The 19,625-nt window shown below is 39.2% G+C and overlaps 1 protein-coding gene across 3 annotated transcripts in view; it reads right to left on the reverse strand.

The window, feature by feature from the left end:
• LOC126184857 (protein arginine methyltransferase NDUFAF7, mitochondrial) overlaps positions 1–19,625 on the reverse strand; it is a 60,644-nt gene that overhangs the window by 3,610 nt on the left and 37,409 nt on the right. For all 3 annotated transcript variants that reach the window (XM_049927470.1, XM_049927469.1, XM_049927468.1), the window contains 2 exons: positions 11,340–11,456; positions 9,707–9,850 (listed from right to left, as the gene is read on the reverse strand). In XM_049927470.1, coding sequence (XP_049783427.1) covers positions 9,707–9,850; positions 11,340–11,456 — 261 coding nt within the window. The remainder of the gene's footprint in view (positions 1–9,706; positions 9,851–11,339; positions 11,457–19,625) is intronic.

The raw sequence follows: 19,625 nt of genomic DNA on the forward strand, positions 1-19,625 counted from the left end.
ACTGATATCTGGAAGAAGACCCAACAACCCAAGATGTCATTAGATCTCTGGGAAAGCCTGAAGAATTACATTATTTGTCACTGTTGAACAGCCCAGTGTCAAATATAATTTAATAGGTATAATTCTCCCGAAGGCCGCCTGTGTAGCTGGGTGGTCAGTGCAGCTGACTGCCATGTGGGAGTTCCATGTCTGATTCCCGGTACTGCCAGAGATTTTTCCTTTGTGGGAGGACTGGTACAGGGTGAACTCAGCCTCGTGAGGCCAACTGAGAAGCTTCTTGACCAATCAGTAGTGATTCCAAGGTCAAGAAACCCAACAACAACCAGGAGAGTGGTTTGCTGATTACATGCCCCTCCATACCACATCCAATGACACTATTAGCAGATGACGATACAGCAGTCGGTCGGGCCTCATTGGCCCATCTAGGGCCAGAATGCAGAACTTTACCTTACTTTATCTTTAAATTCTCCCAAGCCAATGAAGAAGAATACGGCATATACATATCAAAATTGGCTAAACAAGTTAACAGGACAGAAACTGACAAATTACCTGTTTGTAAAAATCTGAAGGAAGAGCAATGAACACTAATGTCAAAAATTCATACTCAATGCAGAACAAATCTTATTTTCTGTAAATAAATGAAGGAAAATGGGCCTACCTTTCATGCCCTGCAGAATGTGATACACCTTTCCACTCACAAAAGTCAAAACTCAAATTTGGACCTATCCTTGAACATTATATGCAGGCAAGCATTTAATTCTAACAACAGATGCTTCTGCAACATGGTACAGGGGCAGTCTTGCCAAATAAAATGGTAGTGAATCACAATAACCCACTACATTTCATCCAAAACTTTGAGTCATGTCTAAATTAATTCTTTTCAAACTGAGAAAGAAGCACTGGTCTAGCCAATATTGCAGCTGGGTCACAACTATGATTCCCAGAAAGTCATGTGCTTCCAAATGGACACAGACAAATAATGTGCATTTGACACAGACAAATAATGTGCAATATGTGAGTTTCCTATACAGCCAAGCACAGCAAGTGCCCACACTGCAGACAGCAGTAAAGCTCATTCACAAAGGATGGTATCATCCATCTGGCAACAGACTACAATAAGCTCTCCTGGGAAGAGTACTCCACCTTTACCATTGAGGTTATAGGGGAATAACAATCATGATGTGACCCCCATGTGCTGAAAGAGAGTGCGCAGTATGTTGTTATCAGTTATGGAAATAAAACCTGGGCTCACAGTCAAAAAGCTTCTCTCCCTAGTTAACACTCCAAGAGTCCTACAACTAAATACACAGGAATTATGACAGCCCATGTTGCTAGTTATGAACAACATGACAAACTTCCAACATATAATACATATTATGATATTTCACACCACAGAGGCCATTGTACAGAGAAAATCTTCACAATAGGATAGGTCTAACATATCCTAAGATCAGATGAGGCTACATTTCATGATGAACTACTTTGAAGTTTTCTATCACTGAAATGGGATTGAATGCCCAATAACTCACATGTCTACCCACACTCTAAATGCAAACCACAATGGACAGTAACATGGAACTGAATGCCTGACAACTCACTTGTCTACCCACACTTGAAATGAAAAGCACAAAGGACAGTAAGGACATTTATGCAGCAAATGATAAAACGCACGAGCAAGTCATATATTGAGGCAGAGTTAACTCTTTTCTTGAGTTCATACAAATTGACTTTGATAAGCAACAACATAGCACATGTGTCAACAATGGATGCTACTCAGCCCTTTGATACAGTTGATAGTTGAGAAGCAATACTTGTGCTTCCACCCATATCACAGTAAGAACAGCATCTGCCATAGAAATAAGCTGCATACTAAGAGACAATCATCTGTCTCCATCGGTACTACTATCTCGTCAAGGTCATCCACCTGAAGTAATGCCACACCTTGCCAGTCCAGCAACATCTATGTTCACTGGAACCAATGGACGTGAAATCTCTGTCAGAGCCAGCTAAGGTAAAACTTACATCACTATACTTACTACACCTATCAGCTGACATCACTCCAGCCTTTAGAGGCCTTAACCATGTTAGTTGACAACACATACCCAGTAGGTTTTGAGCTACCCACAGCAATACCACCAATTATTCGGCCTCTTCTGCAATACTGTGAGCACGAACCTGGACAGTCCATCTCTACAAGTGAATTACACGGGGGAGGTATCTGGTATCTTCATCAGAAGACACTATAGATTCAGGGAGCTCACAAGAGGAAGATGTTGTAGACAGCTCACAAGCAATATTTCCGAAGCAGGTGCTATAATTCTTTTACAAGAAAATTTTACAAAGCTAATGAGATGCTGCTGCTATAAACAATCTCTCATTACCTGAATCAGGTTGAGGCACACATAGGTAACAACATGAGGGATAACAGCATTCGTCTTATGCTTGGAATGACCTTCAAGGAGCAGAAAAATTAAATTTACTATGTCAAGCTTGGAATGGGTAAGAAAATTGATTACATCCTCTTCAAAGAAGCCATCAAGGCATTTCCACTATGTAAGTTAAAGAAACCACAGGAAACCTACATCTGTACAGTCAAACAGGAAACTGAGTTACCACCTTCCCACAGGGATCAGTGCTTGGGCCCTTGCTGTTCCTCATATATGTTAATGACCTGCCTTTATCCATCGATAAGCAGTGTAAATTTACAATGTTCGCTGATGATACGAGCATTGTGGTGGATAATGTGTCAACTACTGACTTAGAATCCGAGGTCAATGATATCCTTAAAGAAGTTCTGGGTTGGTTTAGTATTAACTCCCTTTCAATAAACCTGAAAAAAACCAATTTTATCCAGTTCCAGACAACCCACAAAAACCCAAAAGAAATAGTTATCACACAGAATGATCAGATGATAAAGCAAGTGTACTTATCAAAATTCTAGGCGTATACGTGGACAGTAGGCTGAACTGGGAACATCACGTTCTACAAACACTAAAATGGCTGACGTCGGCAACATTTGCTTTACGAATTTTGTCACGATTCAATGACATTAACCTCTCAAAGTCAGCTTACTTTGGCTATTTTCATTCAGTCATGTGTTATGGCATCATCTTCTGGGGCAATACACCTGCCGCAAAGAAAATCCTCACAGCACAAAAAAGAGCAATAAGAATCATTTGTGGTGTACCCCCACGAACCTCATGTCGAAATCTTTTTAAATGACTTGAAATACTGACAGCAACATCTCAGTACATATATTCACTGATGTGCTTCATAATAAATAACCCCACTCTATATGAAACAAATTGCCTACATCATGAACATAACACCAGAAGAAAAGAGGATTTCCACTGTGAGTTAAAGAACTTGACACTTATTCAGAAAGGGGTAAAGTACGCTGGAACGAAAATTTTCAATTCCCTACCCAACAGCATCAAAAGTATAAGGAGTAGTACATCAGTATTTAAACGTAGCTTGGAAAATTATTTACTTGAGACCTCACTTTATTCACTAGAGGAATTCTTTCAGAGAAATAAGTAAAACCCAGATTGGAAAGATGTTTTTAAATTTTTTGACACTGTTTACTGTTAAACTAATGTAATAATGCCCTAATGTAAAAATTCCTGTTTTTCTCATTTCCATTTTTGGGTCACTTTTAAACCCAAAGTGGGAACTTTTGATTACTGTTCAAGGTTAAAATAGATGCAATAATGCCCTAAATATGAAACTGCTATCTTCACATTTATGTTGATCGGAATTTGGTTGCAACATCTGTTGTTTGAATCTAATAAACAATATTTTATTCAAAATAATCTCCATTGCCATTTATACTTTTCTCCCACCTCTCCTGCAGGCTACGAATGCCACGCTAAAGAGCAGTTCTTCTTTCGAAGCAAACCAGTCAGCAAGACATTTTCGTACATTTTCATACGAATTGAAGCGTCGTTCAACAAGAGCATGTCCCAGTGATGCAAACAGATGATAATTGCACAGAGCCAAATCTGGAGAATAAGCCGCATGCCCTAGTGTTTCCCAAGTGAATGCCTCAATCATTTCCCTGACCCATTTTGCTGTGTATGATGGGTCATTGTCATGGAGCAGTATGACTGTGTGTTACCTTTTTCCATATTCCGGTCTTTTTCATGTAATGTTCAATTTAAATCGATCATTTGCTGTTGGTAGCGATCAGTGTTAATGGTTTCACCAGGTGTTAGCACTTCATAATAGATGACACCCTTCTAATCCCACCAAACACAGAGCATTGTCTTTTTTCCAAAGTGATTTGGTCTTGCAGTGGATATCGATGGTTTGCCTGGATTCACCCATAATTTACAATGCTTAGGATTCTCAAAATATATCCATTTTTCATCACCTGCCACTATTTGATGGAGAAATGAGTTTCTTTTGTATCTGGCAAGCAGTATTTCACAAGCGGTCTTTCGATTTCCTTGCTGTCTTTCATTCAGTTCATGCGGAAGCACATTTCCCATAGCTTTCAACTGAAGATAAATGGCTTTCTGTGTCACATTCAATTGTTCGACGAGCTCCTGTTGAGTTTGAGTGTCAGCTTCATCCAGAAGCGCCTGCAATTCGTTGTCTTTGAACTTTTTTGGTGATTTCCTGCACTCGTCATTTCTCACGACAAAATCCCACTTTTGAATTTTTTGAACCACTCAGAACACTGTGTTTTCCCAAGGGCATATTCGCTGAAAGCTCTGACAAGCATGCAATTCTGCAGCAGTTTTCTTCAAATGATAACAGAAAACCAATGCTGTATGCAAATTGTAGTTGGTAGGCACAAAACTCAACATGTTTACAGGCTTGAAACAGATACCAATGTATGGAACTTGAGTTACTGTGTGTTGACATTCGTCGTCAGCTGTCACAGAAAACAGATGGCACTGCAGACTTGGTCTCATGGGTCCTACAGTGATGGCTAGCACCACTTATAGGGAAAATCCTGTTCCAAATTTCTACAGCTGGTAAATGTTCAAACACAGTTGCAACCATAAAAATCAAATCGGGCTACACTCCACTCACTTGCATATAGAACTCATAGGCTATTTTCTTTTACACAGTCAGAAGACCTGTAGGCAGTCAGCCATCTGAGGAACCTGACAATGAAGCTGGCAGCTGCCTCCCCCCCCCCCCCCCCCAACCCCGCCCCTCCACCACCACCTCAAGCAGTGTGGCCCAGCTGCACCCAGCCAGTGATGAACCAACAGAAGTGAATGTCGCACCTCACATCTCAGACCAGGCTGATGTCAAAATGCTCTGCTCCCTCACTGTTGTTTTGAGCAGTTTTCTCTTGGTGATGCACATGAATGCCGGGGGCAGCAAAATATGTGCACCCACCAAATATGCACACCGGCAAGCAAGAAAGTTGGGTGCTAATGAAGTCAGTTGGCTTCATCAGGTCTGATTCACTGCCCGGTCCAAGAGAGAGGGACGTAGTACACCAGGCTCAAGAGGTACACAACAAATACAATGAGAGACCACCACCACACAGGCACAACCACTTGCCATGTACCTCTTAGTTCCATGCAGCGGCCTCCAGATGGCACTCATGAATCCTGACTACTTTTTGCTTCCGTGCCACATCCATCGTGCATCATACTCATCCATTGATAATGTTGCTGACCACTGAAGAGACTGCTGTCAATCGGAGACTACTTTGATTCCATCTACTACTGGCGGAGATGGAAATCCTTCCTCTGACAGGCAGAAAAGATGACACACTGCTGAGGTACAGTTCCTGGAATTATGCTACAGGTGACATTTCCACAAGTTCCATTCTGAAGATTACATTCCAACTTAGCAGTCACTGTTTACTGAGCAGCAGACATAGTCTAATACATATGTCTGAATAATTACTTTCAGTCATTATGACACTATCACAGACTGCCAAGAGACAGCAAGGTTATTTACATTTCAATGTGGGTATAGGACGTCCAGTGCCATGCATCACACTGTTACCAAAGTTAAGTACTACACTGTATCATAATTGTTAATAAATGTTGTTGTTATTTCTTACTGTGTTGCCATATCCCTATTCTAATGCTGCCCTGTCAAGCAGTGTATAATTTGATAGTACTAGCGTGCAGCCTGTCACCCATTTTAATGAACTATAGCAGTAAACAAGTTTTCTCGTACACTGGATGTTTGTCCTGAATTAATAATAACATTGAGTAACAACATCCCAACACATAATGAACATGCTGTGAACATAGCCAGCAGTACACAGCAATAATACAAGGGGATGCCACCACGCACACGACATGCCAGAGGCCCCTAAGTTCTGACCAACTGCCTTCAGGTGGTACTCACATTACAGAACTACATTTTGCTTCCACCACGAGCCCATCAACACATCATATCCATCCACTGACAGTGTTGCCAGCTGCCACAGAGAGTGCTGGCAATCAGAACTACTTTGCTTCCACAAAGTGGGGTGCTGATGGACATTCTTCTGTCAAGTGGGACATAACAAAATGCACTGCTGATATTCGTTCAGTTCTGTCAGATCCAGCAGTTCCACCAGGTTATGCAATTATGGCAGTTCCAGTTAGTTACTGATGATATGTGCAGTTTGCCCAGTCAGTGCATGCTCATAGCCTGGACTATTCACATCTTCCAAGTCTCAAGCTCAGTTACAAATAGTTATCGTGACTTTCTTATAAACTGCCAGTGACAGCAAAGCCAACAGAACACTTTCAATAGTCAGTTCTTATCAATTGTGTTAGGTATAGTACATCAAAAGCGATGCTTCAGGCTACCACAAAAGTTAAGTACTACCAATGTATGTAAATGATATTTATTGCTCTACACTGTGTTACCATATTTATTTTATAGAGCTGCCCTGTGACTATATATATACACCTAATGTTTCTTTGCCTTGGATGATTTATAGAAAATAATTGCACTGTCACCATGATTTATGATGGTTCCCTGGACATGACAAATGGTGAGACATGGCACTTAATAGATTGTGAGATCACCAAGGATAGCTTTACAACATACTCTCACTTTGGCCACATGGTTGTAAGGAGTTCTTGTGGTAGGGGTGTTCCATTCCTTCAACAGCATAACTGACAACTGGTGCGTGGTCATATGTATGTGTGGATGTGCTGCAGGAAGTCTCCCCAATACATTCCACACGTGCTCAATGAGATTTAAGGCAAGGGAATGCGCAGGCCAGTCTATTCGCTGAATATCCTCTAGTTCCAAGAGGTCCTCTGCCTGCTCAGTTTGATACAGTGGTGCATTGTTGTTCAGAAAAATGAAATCAGGGCCAAATGCACCCCTGAAGAGGTGCACATGGGGAAGGGGTACAGTGTCACAATAAAGCTGATCAGTGAGTGTTTTGTGTTCAAAGATCTGGAGGTCAGTATGCCCACGTAACATTATGCCTCCCCACTCCACAACACCTGAACCGCCAAAACGATCAACATCTACATCTACACCTACATGGATACTCTACAAATCACATTTAAGTTCCTGGCATTGAACCACTCACAATTCTCTTATTATTCCAATCTCATACAGTGTGGGGAAAGAATGAAAAACCTATATCTTTCCGTACGAGCTCTGATTTCCCTTATTTTATTACGGTGATCATTTCTCTTATGTATTTTCGCATTTGGAAGAGAAAGCTCGATAATGTTCCTAGGTGCATTCTGTGTTTCCACCTCTCGCCATATGAGCATACATAATGCACCCAGGAACATTGTTGAACATGACTGTTTAGGAGGTTCAGGCATTATGGCGGGGGAGGCATAATGTTTAAGGGGTGTATTGACCTCCAATACTTTGGTCAGGATACACTATCTGGTCAACGTTATTGTGACACTGTACTCCTTCCTCATATGTATCTTTTCCGAGGTGCATTCCACCTTGAATTCATGTTTACGGATCACAATGCACAATGCATCAAACTGCGCAGGTGGAGCAGCTCTTGGAGTAACAGGATGTTTGGTGAATGGAGTGGCCTGCCCATTCCCCCAACTTAAATCCCATAGAACATGTGTGAGATGCATTGGGGAAACATACTGCAGAAGATCCATAAACACCAATTACCATCCACCAGTTGTCAACCATGCTGTTGGAGCAATAGAATGCTCTATACCGCAGGAGCTCCTTACCAACCTTGTGGCCAGCATGGGAGCATATTGCAAAGCATGCATTGCCACCTGTGGTGATCACACAACCTATTCAGAACCATGCCCCGCAATTTGAGATGTCCATAAATTATAATGGCTTCTGTGTAATTGTTGTCTTTAAATAAAAGTGTCATTTCTGTTCATCTCACTGTGCATTTCATTCAGTTGCCTTCTGTATTACACAGCTGTGAATTCTTTCTATGTATGGTCCAGGTTTCACTGAGCTATGTTACCCGGCAATGACACATAATGTGAAATTTACTTTCATCCTTAAGTTTTCCACACCTGTGTATGTAAATGATCTGGTGGAAAAGGCTGGAAACTCCATTAGGCTGTTCACAAATGATGCTGTTTTATAAAGGGAAGTTGCAACACTACAAAACTGTAGTAAAATGCAGGAAGGCCTGTGAGGAGTAACACTTGGTACAAGGATGGTAGTGGATCCTCCACATAACCCAGTGAGATTCATAGAAAGAATCCTTAGGAAGTGAGATCCACCGAAGAAAGAGGTAGATTACAAAGACTCTCATCTGACCAATATGATAGTGTTACACTAAAGCCTGGGACCCTTACCACATGGAATCAATAGAGGAAACAGACATTCCAAAGAAGAACACCGTTTTTCTTCACAGGTTAGTTTGGTGAGCACAAGAGTGTCATGGTGATGCTCATCTGACTCTGGTCCCAACTGCAGCAATAGAGGCATTATGCATAATGGTGTGGCTTACTGCTACAATTTTGAGATGATGATGATGTTTGGTTTGTGGGGCGCTCAACTGCGTGGTTATCAGCGCCCGTACAATTACCCAATCGTTGCTCAGTCCAATTTCGCCACTTTCCTGGATGATGATGAAATGATGAGGACAACACAAACACCCAGTCATCTCGAGGCAGGTGAAAATCCCTGACCCCGCCGGGAATCGTACAATTTTGAGAGTGCATGTTCTTAGAACAGTCAATTAACATATTGATTCCTCTCACACATCTTGTAACAAATACTCTGAACATGAAATGAGACAGATTCCATCTCATATGGATGCTTATCAACAGGCGTTCTTTATTTCCACCATTCACAACTGTAACACGAAAGAGAATAACAGTTGTATACAAAATATCCCCTGATAAACAACATAAGAGACTTGTAAAGAATATACGTAGGAGTAATAGTATCTGACATTCATTTTTCTGTCTTGGTTCACTCTTGATGTACTTATACAATATGAACATGGGATGAGTACAGATTTGATATGAATATATACATGAGTGATGCAATTAAATGATTAAATCTACTTAAGCAGTCTTGCATATTTTAAATATGAATATTATTGTGTTATCTCACCATCATCACCATCATCATCATGTAACATATCTCTCATTATTTCCAGTAAGTTTTCCATCTTGGCATCATTTTCATAATATCAGAAATGATTTGCCCAACATCATGTACATGTTGTACAGTAAATGATAAAAAGGAATGAATAAAGATACAATACACTCCTGTGTGGCCCCTTATGCTAGAAAGATTATATATTTATGAGGGAGATTACCCGTAAAGTGTCAGTCTTTTCGCCATTGTGCCCATAATCACCAATCAAAGCAAAGCCACCCTCCTCTTCCAAAAGTGATGCAATATGATCCACTATAACACCAGCAGCTGGACACACTTCTAAATGATCCCTTTTCTCTTGAGGCTAGAAAATCATACATAATACTTGTGTTAATATAAAAATTGTTGTAGTTAAGTTGAACAAATAAAGATAAGACTTTAAGGAAAATCCAAAGTAAGCTAATGAAAAGTGAATCAGAGAATTTAATAACAGGAAAGCAAATTTTTCTGTTGTGGAGTTCCATTTTTATACATAGAAAAAAGAAGATATGAATGGGGAGGCAGAAAATTAAGCACATACAAAAATAATCATGTCAGATCACTTTAACAAGATTCTAACATATCCATGAATTTAAATTATAGCTCTAAAGATGTAATGTGCAATTTCAAAAGAACCCTAGTCATTTCCGCTGGTCCCTCAAAACTACAACACTACAGCTAGTTATACAGATGACTGGCTTGTTGATTTCGATCTTTGTCACAATATGCCAATGAATCCCCGCACATTTAATAAGCTAGAGAACTAACTATTTACTGCAACAATTTGGATCTTTACGCTGAGGTTGTGATGAACCAATATCTCATCCACTGATTTGAGCTCCGTTTTATCTACAGATAAATTACTTGAAACTGGAGATCAATATTTTTAATACCATCTTGTTGTTTTTTCTCCCCTGTAATGTGCTGCTGGATTGCTTCTGACAGTTATTTTAGCATTTACTTGTTTGATTCATAAAAATGTCATTATCTGTGTAGGTTTCCCAGTTGTGCTAGACATTTGGTGCAATAAGCAATCAGAGTGTTGCCCACGAAAGACAAGTTTCCAAATTCGAGGCCCACGATGGCAAAAAGCTTTAATCTGTCAGGAAGTTCCTACTTATTACTTTTCATAAAAATTATGAAATGACGATAATGGCAAAACAAGAGAAATTCAAGCTGTAATAGCTTACAGCAGGGGTGGCACATGATTGTGCAACACAATGAACATACTATTATGTAGATGGTCACAGTTCAGAGATCACACGCTCTAATAATGTAATGTTCATTATACTTGAACATTGAGAAAGTAACTTTTATCTCCCATCCTGCTAAGAAAAGATATGAAACATACATGGATACTTCACTGACTAATATTAACAATGTAATTCACAATTTCTTTTCTGTTTATATTTTTCTGTGCAGTGAGTCATCTTTATTTTCTTGCCCTTGCCAACTTTCCATAAATCTGGTGTACTTACCCAGTTTACTGACTATACATAGTTTTTCATATACATTTGTATAATTTTCTCCCTGCTTTTTCCCATTCTCTTATTAGTGACCTGAATCAATAATTTCATTAGAAGTTTTTAGACAATGTTATCCTGTGCTGGGCCTTATTCTTAAGATATTTGGCTCTTTAACTTTTCTCTTTCTTCTTGTAGGAAACTATTGCATACAACACTGTTGAAAACACTTGCGAAAATTTTATTTGTTGCTTGTAATCTATGTCTACTTCAGTTTTTAAAGTTTACTCGTTTCATACTGCTTACACCTTCTTTATATTTACATAGGATTAAGCTAAAGTACTAACACACCTGTACAAAAAGTTTTGAGGCTGGTGTAGATGAACGGGAAATTACATATCTGAATCTGTTGCCATCAGAATACATGTCTATGTCAATAAGTACCTCTCTCCATCCATGTTTAGTTCTCTGTAACATACAAATAAGTAATAAAGTTAACTCATGTAATTTATCATGCCTCTCGATTAATTTAACAAATCACCTGGAAAATATTATTACACGGCAAATCCCTCCAAAACAAGATAACCATCAAAAAATTTACATGTTTGTTTCTCACGTAACTAAATATAAAAACATTATAGTTTTCTTTCACTGAGGGATTTTTATGCACAGATATTCAGCTTCATTCTATTCTTTTACACACAATGGTTTATACTTAACTATGCCTCCCCTTTCTCCCTGCCTCTCTCCCTCTCTCTCTCTCTCTCTCTCTCTCTCTCTCTCTCACACACACACACACACACACATACACACACACACACACACACACACACACACACACACACTCTGTGTGTGTGTGTGTGTGTGTGTGTGTGTGTGTGTGTGTGGGCACGCGCGCGCACGCCAACTAATAGCAAAATAGCATTACCTTTGGTTTTGAACTGTTGAACTGTGATAAATTGTTGACAACAAAGTGCATAATGGAGTAAATACGCTTTTAGCCTGCTGTCAGTGCTAAATAGTTGTCTGTAAGAGCATTTGTGTGGGTGTAAGTAGTGACCAGTGAAGCAATATGAATAAATTATGTACCAGCTTTTTTTTAAGATTTGGTTTAGCTTGTTTATAAATATGTACCCAGGATGAACAGTAATAAAACCGACAAACCACAAGGATTTATTACTTCCATTTCCTGACTGGAAATGGAAGGAAAAAAGTCTTACAAAAATGTGTCCGGAAATGCATCGTTGCCACGGTAGGTGGCACACTGACAAATGAAAGTTCCTCTGACCACATGCCATGTGTTCCTTGCATGTTGCAGGTTATGCGATTGATGCAGTGTATTATAATGGCTTAGTATTCATGTCAAGAACAAGCTGAGATGGTGTCTGTGTATGGTCAAGCAGATGGAAATGGTCGAGAGACAGCATGACTGTACCAAAACACATACTCTCACAGACACCCACCACGAAACACAACATTTCAAGCCCTTTTTGGGCATTTGTGTGATCATGGGTCCTTTCAGGGGGACGAATGTGCAGGGAGGCAGCAGACTGTGATTACACCAGCTTTGGAGGACTGGGTTGTACACAATACTGAGACAACCCCTATTATAAGCATGTGACCCAGCAACATGGTGTAAGTATGATTATGTGTATCCTGTATGACAATAGGTGCAAGGATTATCAACAGCATATTTCCCTCTATGCAAAGGATTTTGTCAATGGTTTTTGCAACAGAGCATCACAACTGTGAGATTTCTGTCATCAGTCCTCTTTACTGACATGTGAACGCAAGCATTGCATCACATGAAAGCCACTTTCAACATATGTTGTGATGACACCATGAGATCTAACATTGCTGCATTGCTTTACCGATTATAGTTCTTACCTGAGTTACTTTTAGTTTTATGGAGTGCAAGTACACACTAACCTCATTGGTGTTCAAAATTAAAGCAATAAACAGAAATTTTGCAAGGTTGCATTTATTTTGCCACAAAATAGTATAAACAGCTGACAGTAAAGTAGAAACAATGTAAAGAATACAGAACATAAACTGCTGCAACATGCATAGTGGTAGACAAAAATGTTCTTCACTTTTTCCAACTTAATGGATTTGCACACACATTCTGCCAAATGGTTAATGTGCTCAGTACGAGGTGTGACCACTTCTGGCAGTAATACAGGCCTGACAATGATGAGCATGTTCTAAATGATGTCATCAGTCTCATTTTGAGACAATAACGTCCGTGCTTCCTGCAGAGCTGCTCACAAGTCTTGGAGGTTGGTGGATGCTGATGTGATGCAACCCGTATCCCTATTTCATCCCAGACATGCTCTATGGGATTTAAATTGGGAGACTGAGCAGGCAACCCCATGTGTGTAATATCTTCCATTTCAAAGAAAACATCAACCACCCATGTTCTATGAGGTGGAGCATTATCGTCCATCAATATGAAGTCTGGGCCCACAGCACCTCACATGAGGCCCCAAGATCTCATCATGATACCTGACAGCATTTAAACCTTGCCAGTTCACCCATACAATTTCCTGAAAAGGTGTTAGAGTGGCCAACACAATCCCTGCCCACACCATTAGGGATCCACCTCTACATTGGTCTCTTTCCACAATGTTTGGGTCCCAAGATCGTGTTCCACAAATCCGTTGAGAATCAGTCTCCAGACCAAACTGGAACTCATCTGTGAAAGGAACATTGTCCCATTGTTCAATTTTCCAGGTGGTATGTTGATGACTCCACTCTAGATATTCCCTTCTGTGAAGATGCGTCAGAGGTACACATACCGCAGGTCTCCGACAACAAAGGCCACTATTCTGACACCTTCTGTACACCGTTTGCCTTGATACAACATGCCCAGTGGATGCTGCAAGGTCAGATGCCAGTTCCATGCAGTATTAAGGCAGTACCGTCGTGCCCTTACAGCCAAATAACAGTCCTCTCTTTCTGATGTCACACGTGGTCAGCTCTGCTCTGGTCTTCAGGATACAGTTGCAGTCTCTATAAACTGTTGCCACACTTGAGAAACAACATAACGATTCACATTAAGCCATCAGGCCACATCAGTTTGTGACTGTTCTGCTTCCATTATTCCTATGGCCCTTCACCACATAGAATCTGGTAGGCATCTTCTCTGTGCCACTATCTGTGACTGTGAAAACAGCAATTGTGGATGTGGGACTACCCGACGAACACTACGCCATTTGATAGGTGCCCTGATGTCATCGTTGGCGTGGGCGTTCATTGATCGGAATGCAATCTTCCATGGAGAACATGACTGCATGGACATCTGTTGACAGTTTGTATGATTATATCATGAATTACACACAGGACAGGGGAATAGTGATTTGTTGCTTTAATTTTGGACACAATGTACTTATGCAGGCAAGGCATCACATCAGCAAAGCAAATCACATAAGCATTTCATTTTTACAGTATTGATACAAATTACTCCAAACATGGGAATGTATATGTCTTTTGGATGCTTAATACAATTCTCAAGAAGATTCTAAAACAGCTCAGCAAATTACCACTAACTCTTTGTACAGAAAACACATGGTATGCAGGATAGTTAAAAGTTAGACTTGTTACAGAGAAAGAAATATGGAATTCAAAGGATGGGAACCTCATGGATGCCGACCATACTGTCACCAAGGAGGTGCGAGAGGTAAACAACTTACAACAATCAGAAAACTTTGACATCTAAATGAAATAAATAAAATACTACCATTAACTTGTCTCAAAATTGATTTCAATTCAAATTACACTTAAAACATAAGATGTCATCAACCTTTTCAAATGAATGAAATTAGTAGGCATAATTAAAAACAAACAAAAATTACAAGTCATCTTGGCCAGAAACTGACAGTTAACAAAAATGTCAAATACCAATTAACTAATATCTCTTTTAATTACTATTCCTTTGGCTAATGTATTTCATTTCAATGTCCAGTGCATCATCTACTCCACACAGCCTTGCCTTGCACTCTGCACTATTCATAACACTGGGCAGCAACCATTTTGCATTTGGTATGTGACATATCAATTTAAAGGTAATTTTTTGTTGTAGAATCAATATTTGCCCTGTGAAGTGTGGTATCACATATGGTTTTCAAGGTCAGTTTTGTAATTTTGTTCCTTTACACATTCAAAATATAAAAATGGGTCACTATGAAGTTACTTTCTAATTTTGTGTTATATAGTGTCAATTTAAATACAATTGCTGCATGACAGGTGAGTATACTATCATTTGCCATATTCTTTACCATTATTTATTGAACATTGCTGCATGTTTTTGCTGTGGCAGTTAAAGTCAGTTATGCTGTGGCATTCAGTAATTATCTGCTGTGTTTACTTTTATTGTGAATTACATGCTTGGATGTATTTCAAAGGCATTGTTTGTTGCTCTTTGGCCAATACAAGAGAAGAGAATTACACTTCTATAGCGAATGAACTGTTATAAATGTCTACAAAAACTGGAGTATGTGGTGTCACTAAACATACACTTTTTCCCATTTGCACACTGATTTTTTGCTATAAACCTGGGTGCTGTTAGCAATGAACAGGGTGAATCCTTCTACCAAGGTATTCTTGCAACAGAAGATCACCATCACTAGCAAGAATGTTAGAACCCTTCAATGATGACTGATTACTTATAGTTTTTGTTTACAGCAATTGATGAGATATTTTACAAAATAAAAGTATTCTTGTCCCATTTCTCTAAATAAACTGACATTAAACATTGTATTGTAATACACTAACATTTCTAATTATGATTACTGTTTTGATGACATGTGATTTTTTGTGAAATATAATGTCTATTTTGAGGTTCATGTAAAAGTTTGAGTATATGTCTCATACTTAGATTTTATTAATATTCACCACATATTGAAATAAAATTGATAGTTTTTATTATTATTTTGTGTCTCAGAACTGTGACATTAAACAGAAAATCTGGTTGCACCTCTGAATTCAGAATCCCAAAATTAGATTAATCCATAACTAGAAACTAGACGCAGAAAAAAGTTCTCAGCCACATGGGGTCAAATTTTCTGCAAAAATTCCAGTCATGTGGAAGATCTCATATAATGCTGACAATATGAAATCATATGGCAAAGTACATCTGTCCTGCTGGGCTACAGCCCTATGAACACCAATGGGATTCCTAACAGGTCGCTGATGACCTCGATGTTGAGCGCCCATAAGCCCCCCTCCTAACAGGTTTTATTATGACAATTTTAAACACAAAAAATGAACAAGTATCCAGCTACAACACATCCATTTTGGACGCAGCAATGCCTTATGATCACTGAGCCAATGATAATTTATGAGGCAGGAAGTTACTTTTCACATCAGGGACATAAAATAATAGTTTAAAAATTTTTAAAGCATGGGCATAGATACAAACTCACCAAAGAGGATAATACTACAAGGGAAACTGTCGAGAAAACACAAGAAGCGGGTAAGTGATAGAAAACATTAACAACAGTCATCCAGCGCAGTGTTGCTAAAAGCCATTCGTGAGGGCTACATCTACATCCATATCTAAATCTACATATATACTCTGCAAGCCGCCATACAGTGTGTGATGGAGGGTATCCTATATCACTACTAGTAATTTCCTTTACTGTTCCACTCGCAAACAGAGTGAGGGAAAAATGACTGTCTATATGCCTTTTCTTGAACCCCAGCTTCTTTTCTCTTACCTTCATGGTCCTTAAGTGAAATGTACATTGGTGGCAGTAGAATTGTTCAGCAGTCAGCTTCAAATGCTGTTCTCTAAATTTTTCAATAGTGTTCCTCAAAAAGAACATCGCCTTCCCTCCGGGGATTCCCATTTGAGTTCTCGAAGCATCTTCATAATACTTCCATATAGTTCAAACCTACCGGTAACAAATCCAGCAGCCCGCCTCTGAATTGCTTGGATGTCTTCCTTTAATCTCGTCTGGTGCAGAACCCAAACAATCGAACAGTACTCAACAATAGGTCATACACGTGTCCCATTTATGGTCTCCTTTACAGGTAAACCACACTTTCGTAAACTTCTCCCAATAAACCAAAGTCAACTATTCACCTTCCCTTCTACAACAATTACCTCCTTGTTCCATTTCATATTACTTTTCAACATTATATCCAGATATTTACATGATGTGACTGTGTCAAGCAGCACACTACTAATGTTGTATTTTAACATGAGTTTGTTTTTTTCTACTCATCTGCTGCATTAACTTACATTTTCTACATTTAGATCTTGGATCTTCCTACAGTCACTCAACGTCGACACCTTCCCATGCACCACAGCACCATCAGCAAATAGCTGCAGATTGCTGCCCATCCAGTCTGCCAGATCATGTATGTGTATAGAAAATAACAGCAGTCCTATCTCACTTCCCTGGGGCACTCCCGATGATATCCTTGTCTCTGATGAACACTTGCCATCGAGAACAATGTACTGGATTCTAATACTTAAGAAGTCTTCGAGCCACTCACATATCTGGGAACCTATTCCACATGATCATACCTTCATTAACAGTTTGCAGTGGGGCACCATATCAAATGCTTTTCACAAATCTAGAAATACGGAATCTGCCTGTTGCCCTTCATACATAGTTCATAGTATATCATGTGAGAAAAGAGCAAGCTGAGTTTCGCACGAGCATTGGTTTCTAATGCTGTGCTGATTCATGGACAGAAGCTTTCCCATCTCAAGGAAATTTATTACATTCTAACTGATCAGACGTGTATGTGTCACCATAAAGAGACATGTCAAGAGAGATGTACAAGCCCAATGTTACATTTACAGGCAGATCTAGTGTGACGTCATGTAAACAACAGATATTTCTCTAATCGATTAGCTTTCAGGAGGTCAAATGTTTGACAACAACTTAAGTGTGCCGTAAGATGCAAAAACATAAGGCTTATTCAGTAAAGTTGTCATGAACCTTGAAACATATGTATGTGTCTGTTCCTAATGTAGTACATCCCAAAGCAGAGCTGGAAAAATTTAATTTATATAAATATTAGTATGGCTGAAATCTGACTTCCACTGCTTATACTAGCAGTCAATATATAGTACACTGGGTATACCAAACTGCTTCACAAAAAAGTCTCTGAAGATATGGAAGAGAGTTATTAGTGAAATGTGTCTGGACTTTGTTTGTTGTTATAAACTGAAGAACACGGGAAAAGCTAAAGGACAGTAGAGTGACTGCTATTTCCCAGTAGTACATCTGTTAGCACACACATTATTTATTATTTTATGTCATGTGATGTTTTATTAATTAGAGTTCTTTATACATTTCCCCCCAGTATCGTGTATCCAGGCTTCCACAGTTGTTTCAAATTGCTACTCATATGTAACATGAGACTTCAAATGACCACAAGCCCTTTCAGTGTCAAACTATTTATTATCTTACTGCTTAATGATGGGGAAGTTCATTTTACAGTGACTTTTTATTTTGTTAAAATCTACTTTTGCTGTAAGCTAATAACAATAATCATAAAATTCATTAAATTTTAATAATTACAACAAATTATCTACTTCAATGTTGAGCTCACTGCAGTCTTCATGAAAAATTATCAAATTGTTAACTTTGTCCTCCAAGGGTTGAAAATTGCTCACACAGGTGTCAGTGGTTATCAACTGTTTGCACACTTGCAAATTAAGTACTTTCCAAACGATTTGGTACAGGATATAATCTTGTATAAGAATATGCCATCATTGGCTCAAAATAATGAAGTGGTGAACACATCATGACAAAATCTGTTTTTAAATGCAGTGCAGCTGATACACACTATAGGGATGTCCATTAATTACGTGAGCTCAAAATTGGGGGCATGGTCTGGTAAAATCCCAGCAAATCTCATTTAAAGGGGGAGCATTTCAAGTGAACTTTTTAATTCAGTAATATACATTATTATGATGGATAACACTTTGTTTTATAAAATTAACATGAGTGTATGGCCTCTCTGAACAGAATGAATGCTTTACATGTGTGCATGCTCCAGATTTCCCAATTTGAGACAGGTACCACAAAAGTGTGAGACTTCATATGGGGAGTTTCCCACTGCATCAGTTGAAGTCACTGTGTTTCAGCCAGTGAGCTGTGATATTCTGCAATGCACACAGTGCCGATGTTATTGTGATCATCATGAATTTGTATGCTAACTTTTATTAAAGTGTTTTAATCAATGTTTGAAACAGATTAAAAACTTTCATTTTTATGTATTTTTATCTGACTAGAGGGAAAACCTTACATGATAGGGTGTTGGGGGTAGGAGGGGGGTGGGGGTTGACCATATTTCACCACGGGAGGAAGAGGGAGGGAGAGGAAAAATTTAAAAAAACACCACATGTAATTAGACGATCTCCCCTATTGCATTTCCTAGGTTGGTGGATGCAGTTTGGTGCCATCTTCAGAAGACCTACAAAACAAGTGCACAGCTTGCAGAGAGAGGCTACACCCTGGGCATCAACTCTACCTGCTAGCATCTGCTAGGGACAAAGACAAACGTGACTGGTGAAATCTTATATTTCCTGACAAAGTAGTATTTTCCACAGCAAACGATGAACCGATAAAAATAGACAGGCCACAAGGTATCTGGTTTCATCCGAGATATGTTCAT

Source organism: Schistocerca cancellata, chromosome 4, assembly GCF_023864275.1.
Source record: "Schistocerca cancellata isolate TAMUIC-IGC-003103 chromosome 4, iqSchCanc2.1, whole genome shotgun sequence".
Taxonomy (NCBI): Eukaryota; Metazoa; Arthropoda; class Insecta; order Orthoptera; family Acrididae; genus Schistocerca; species Schistocerca cancellata.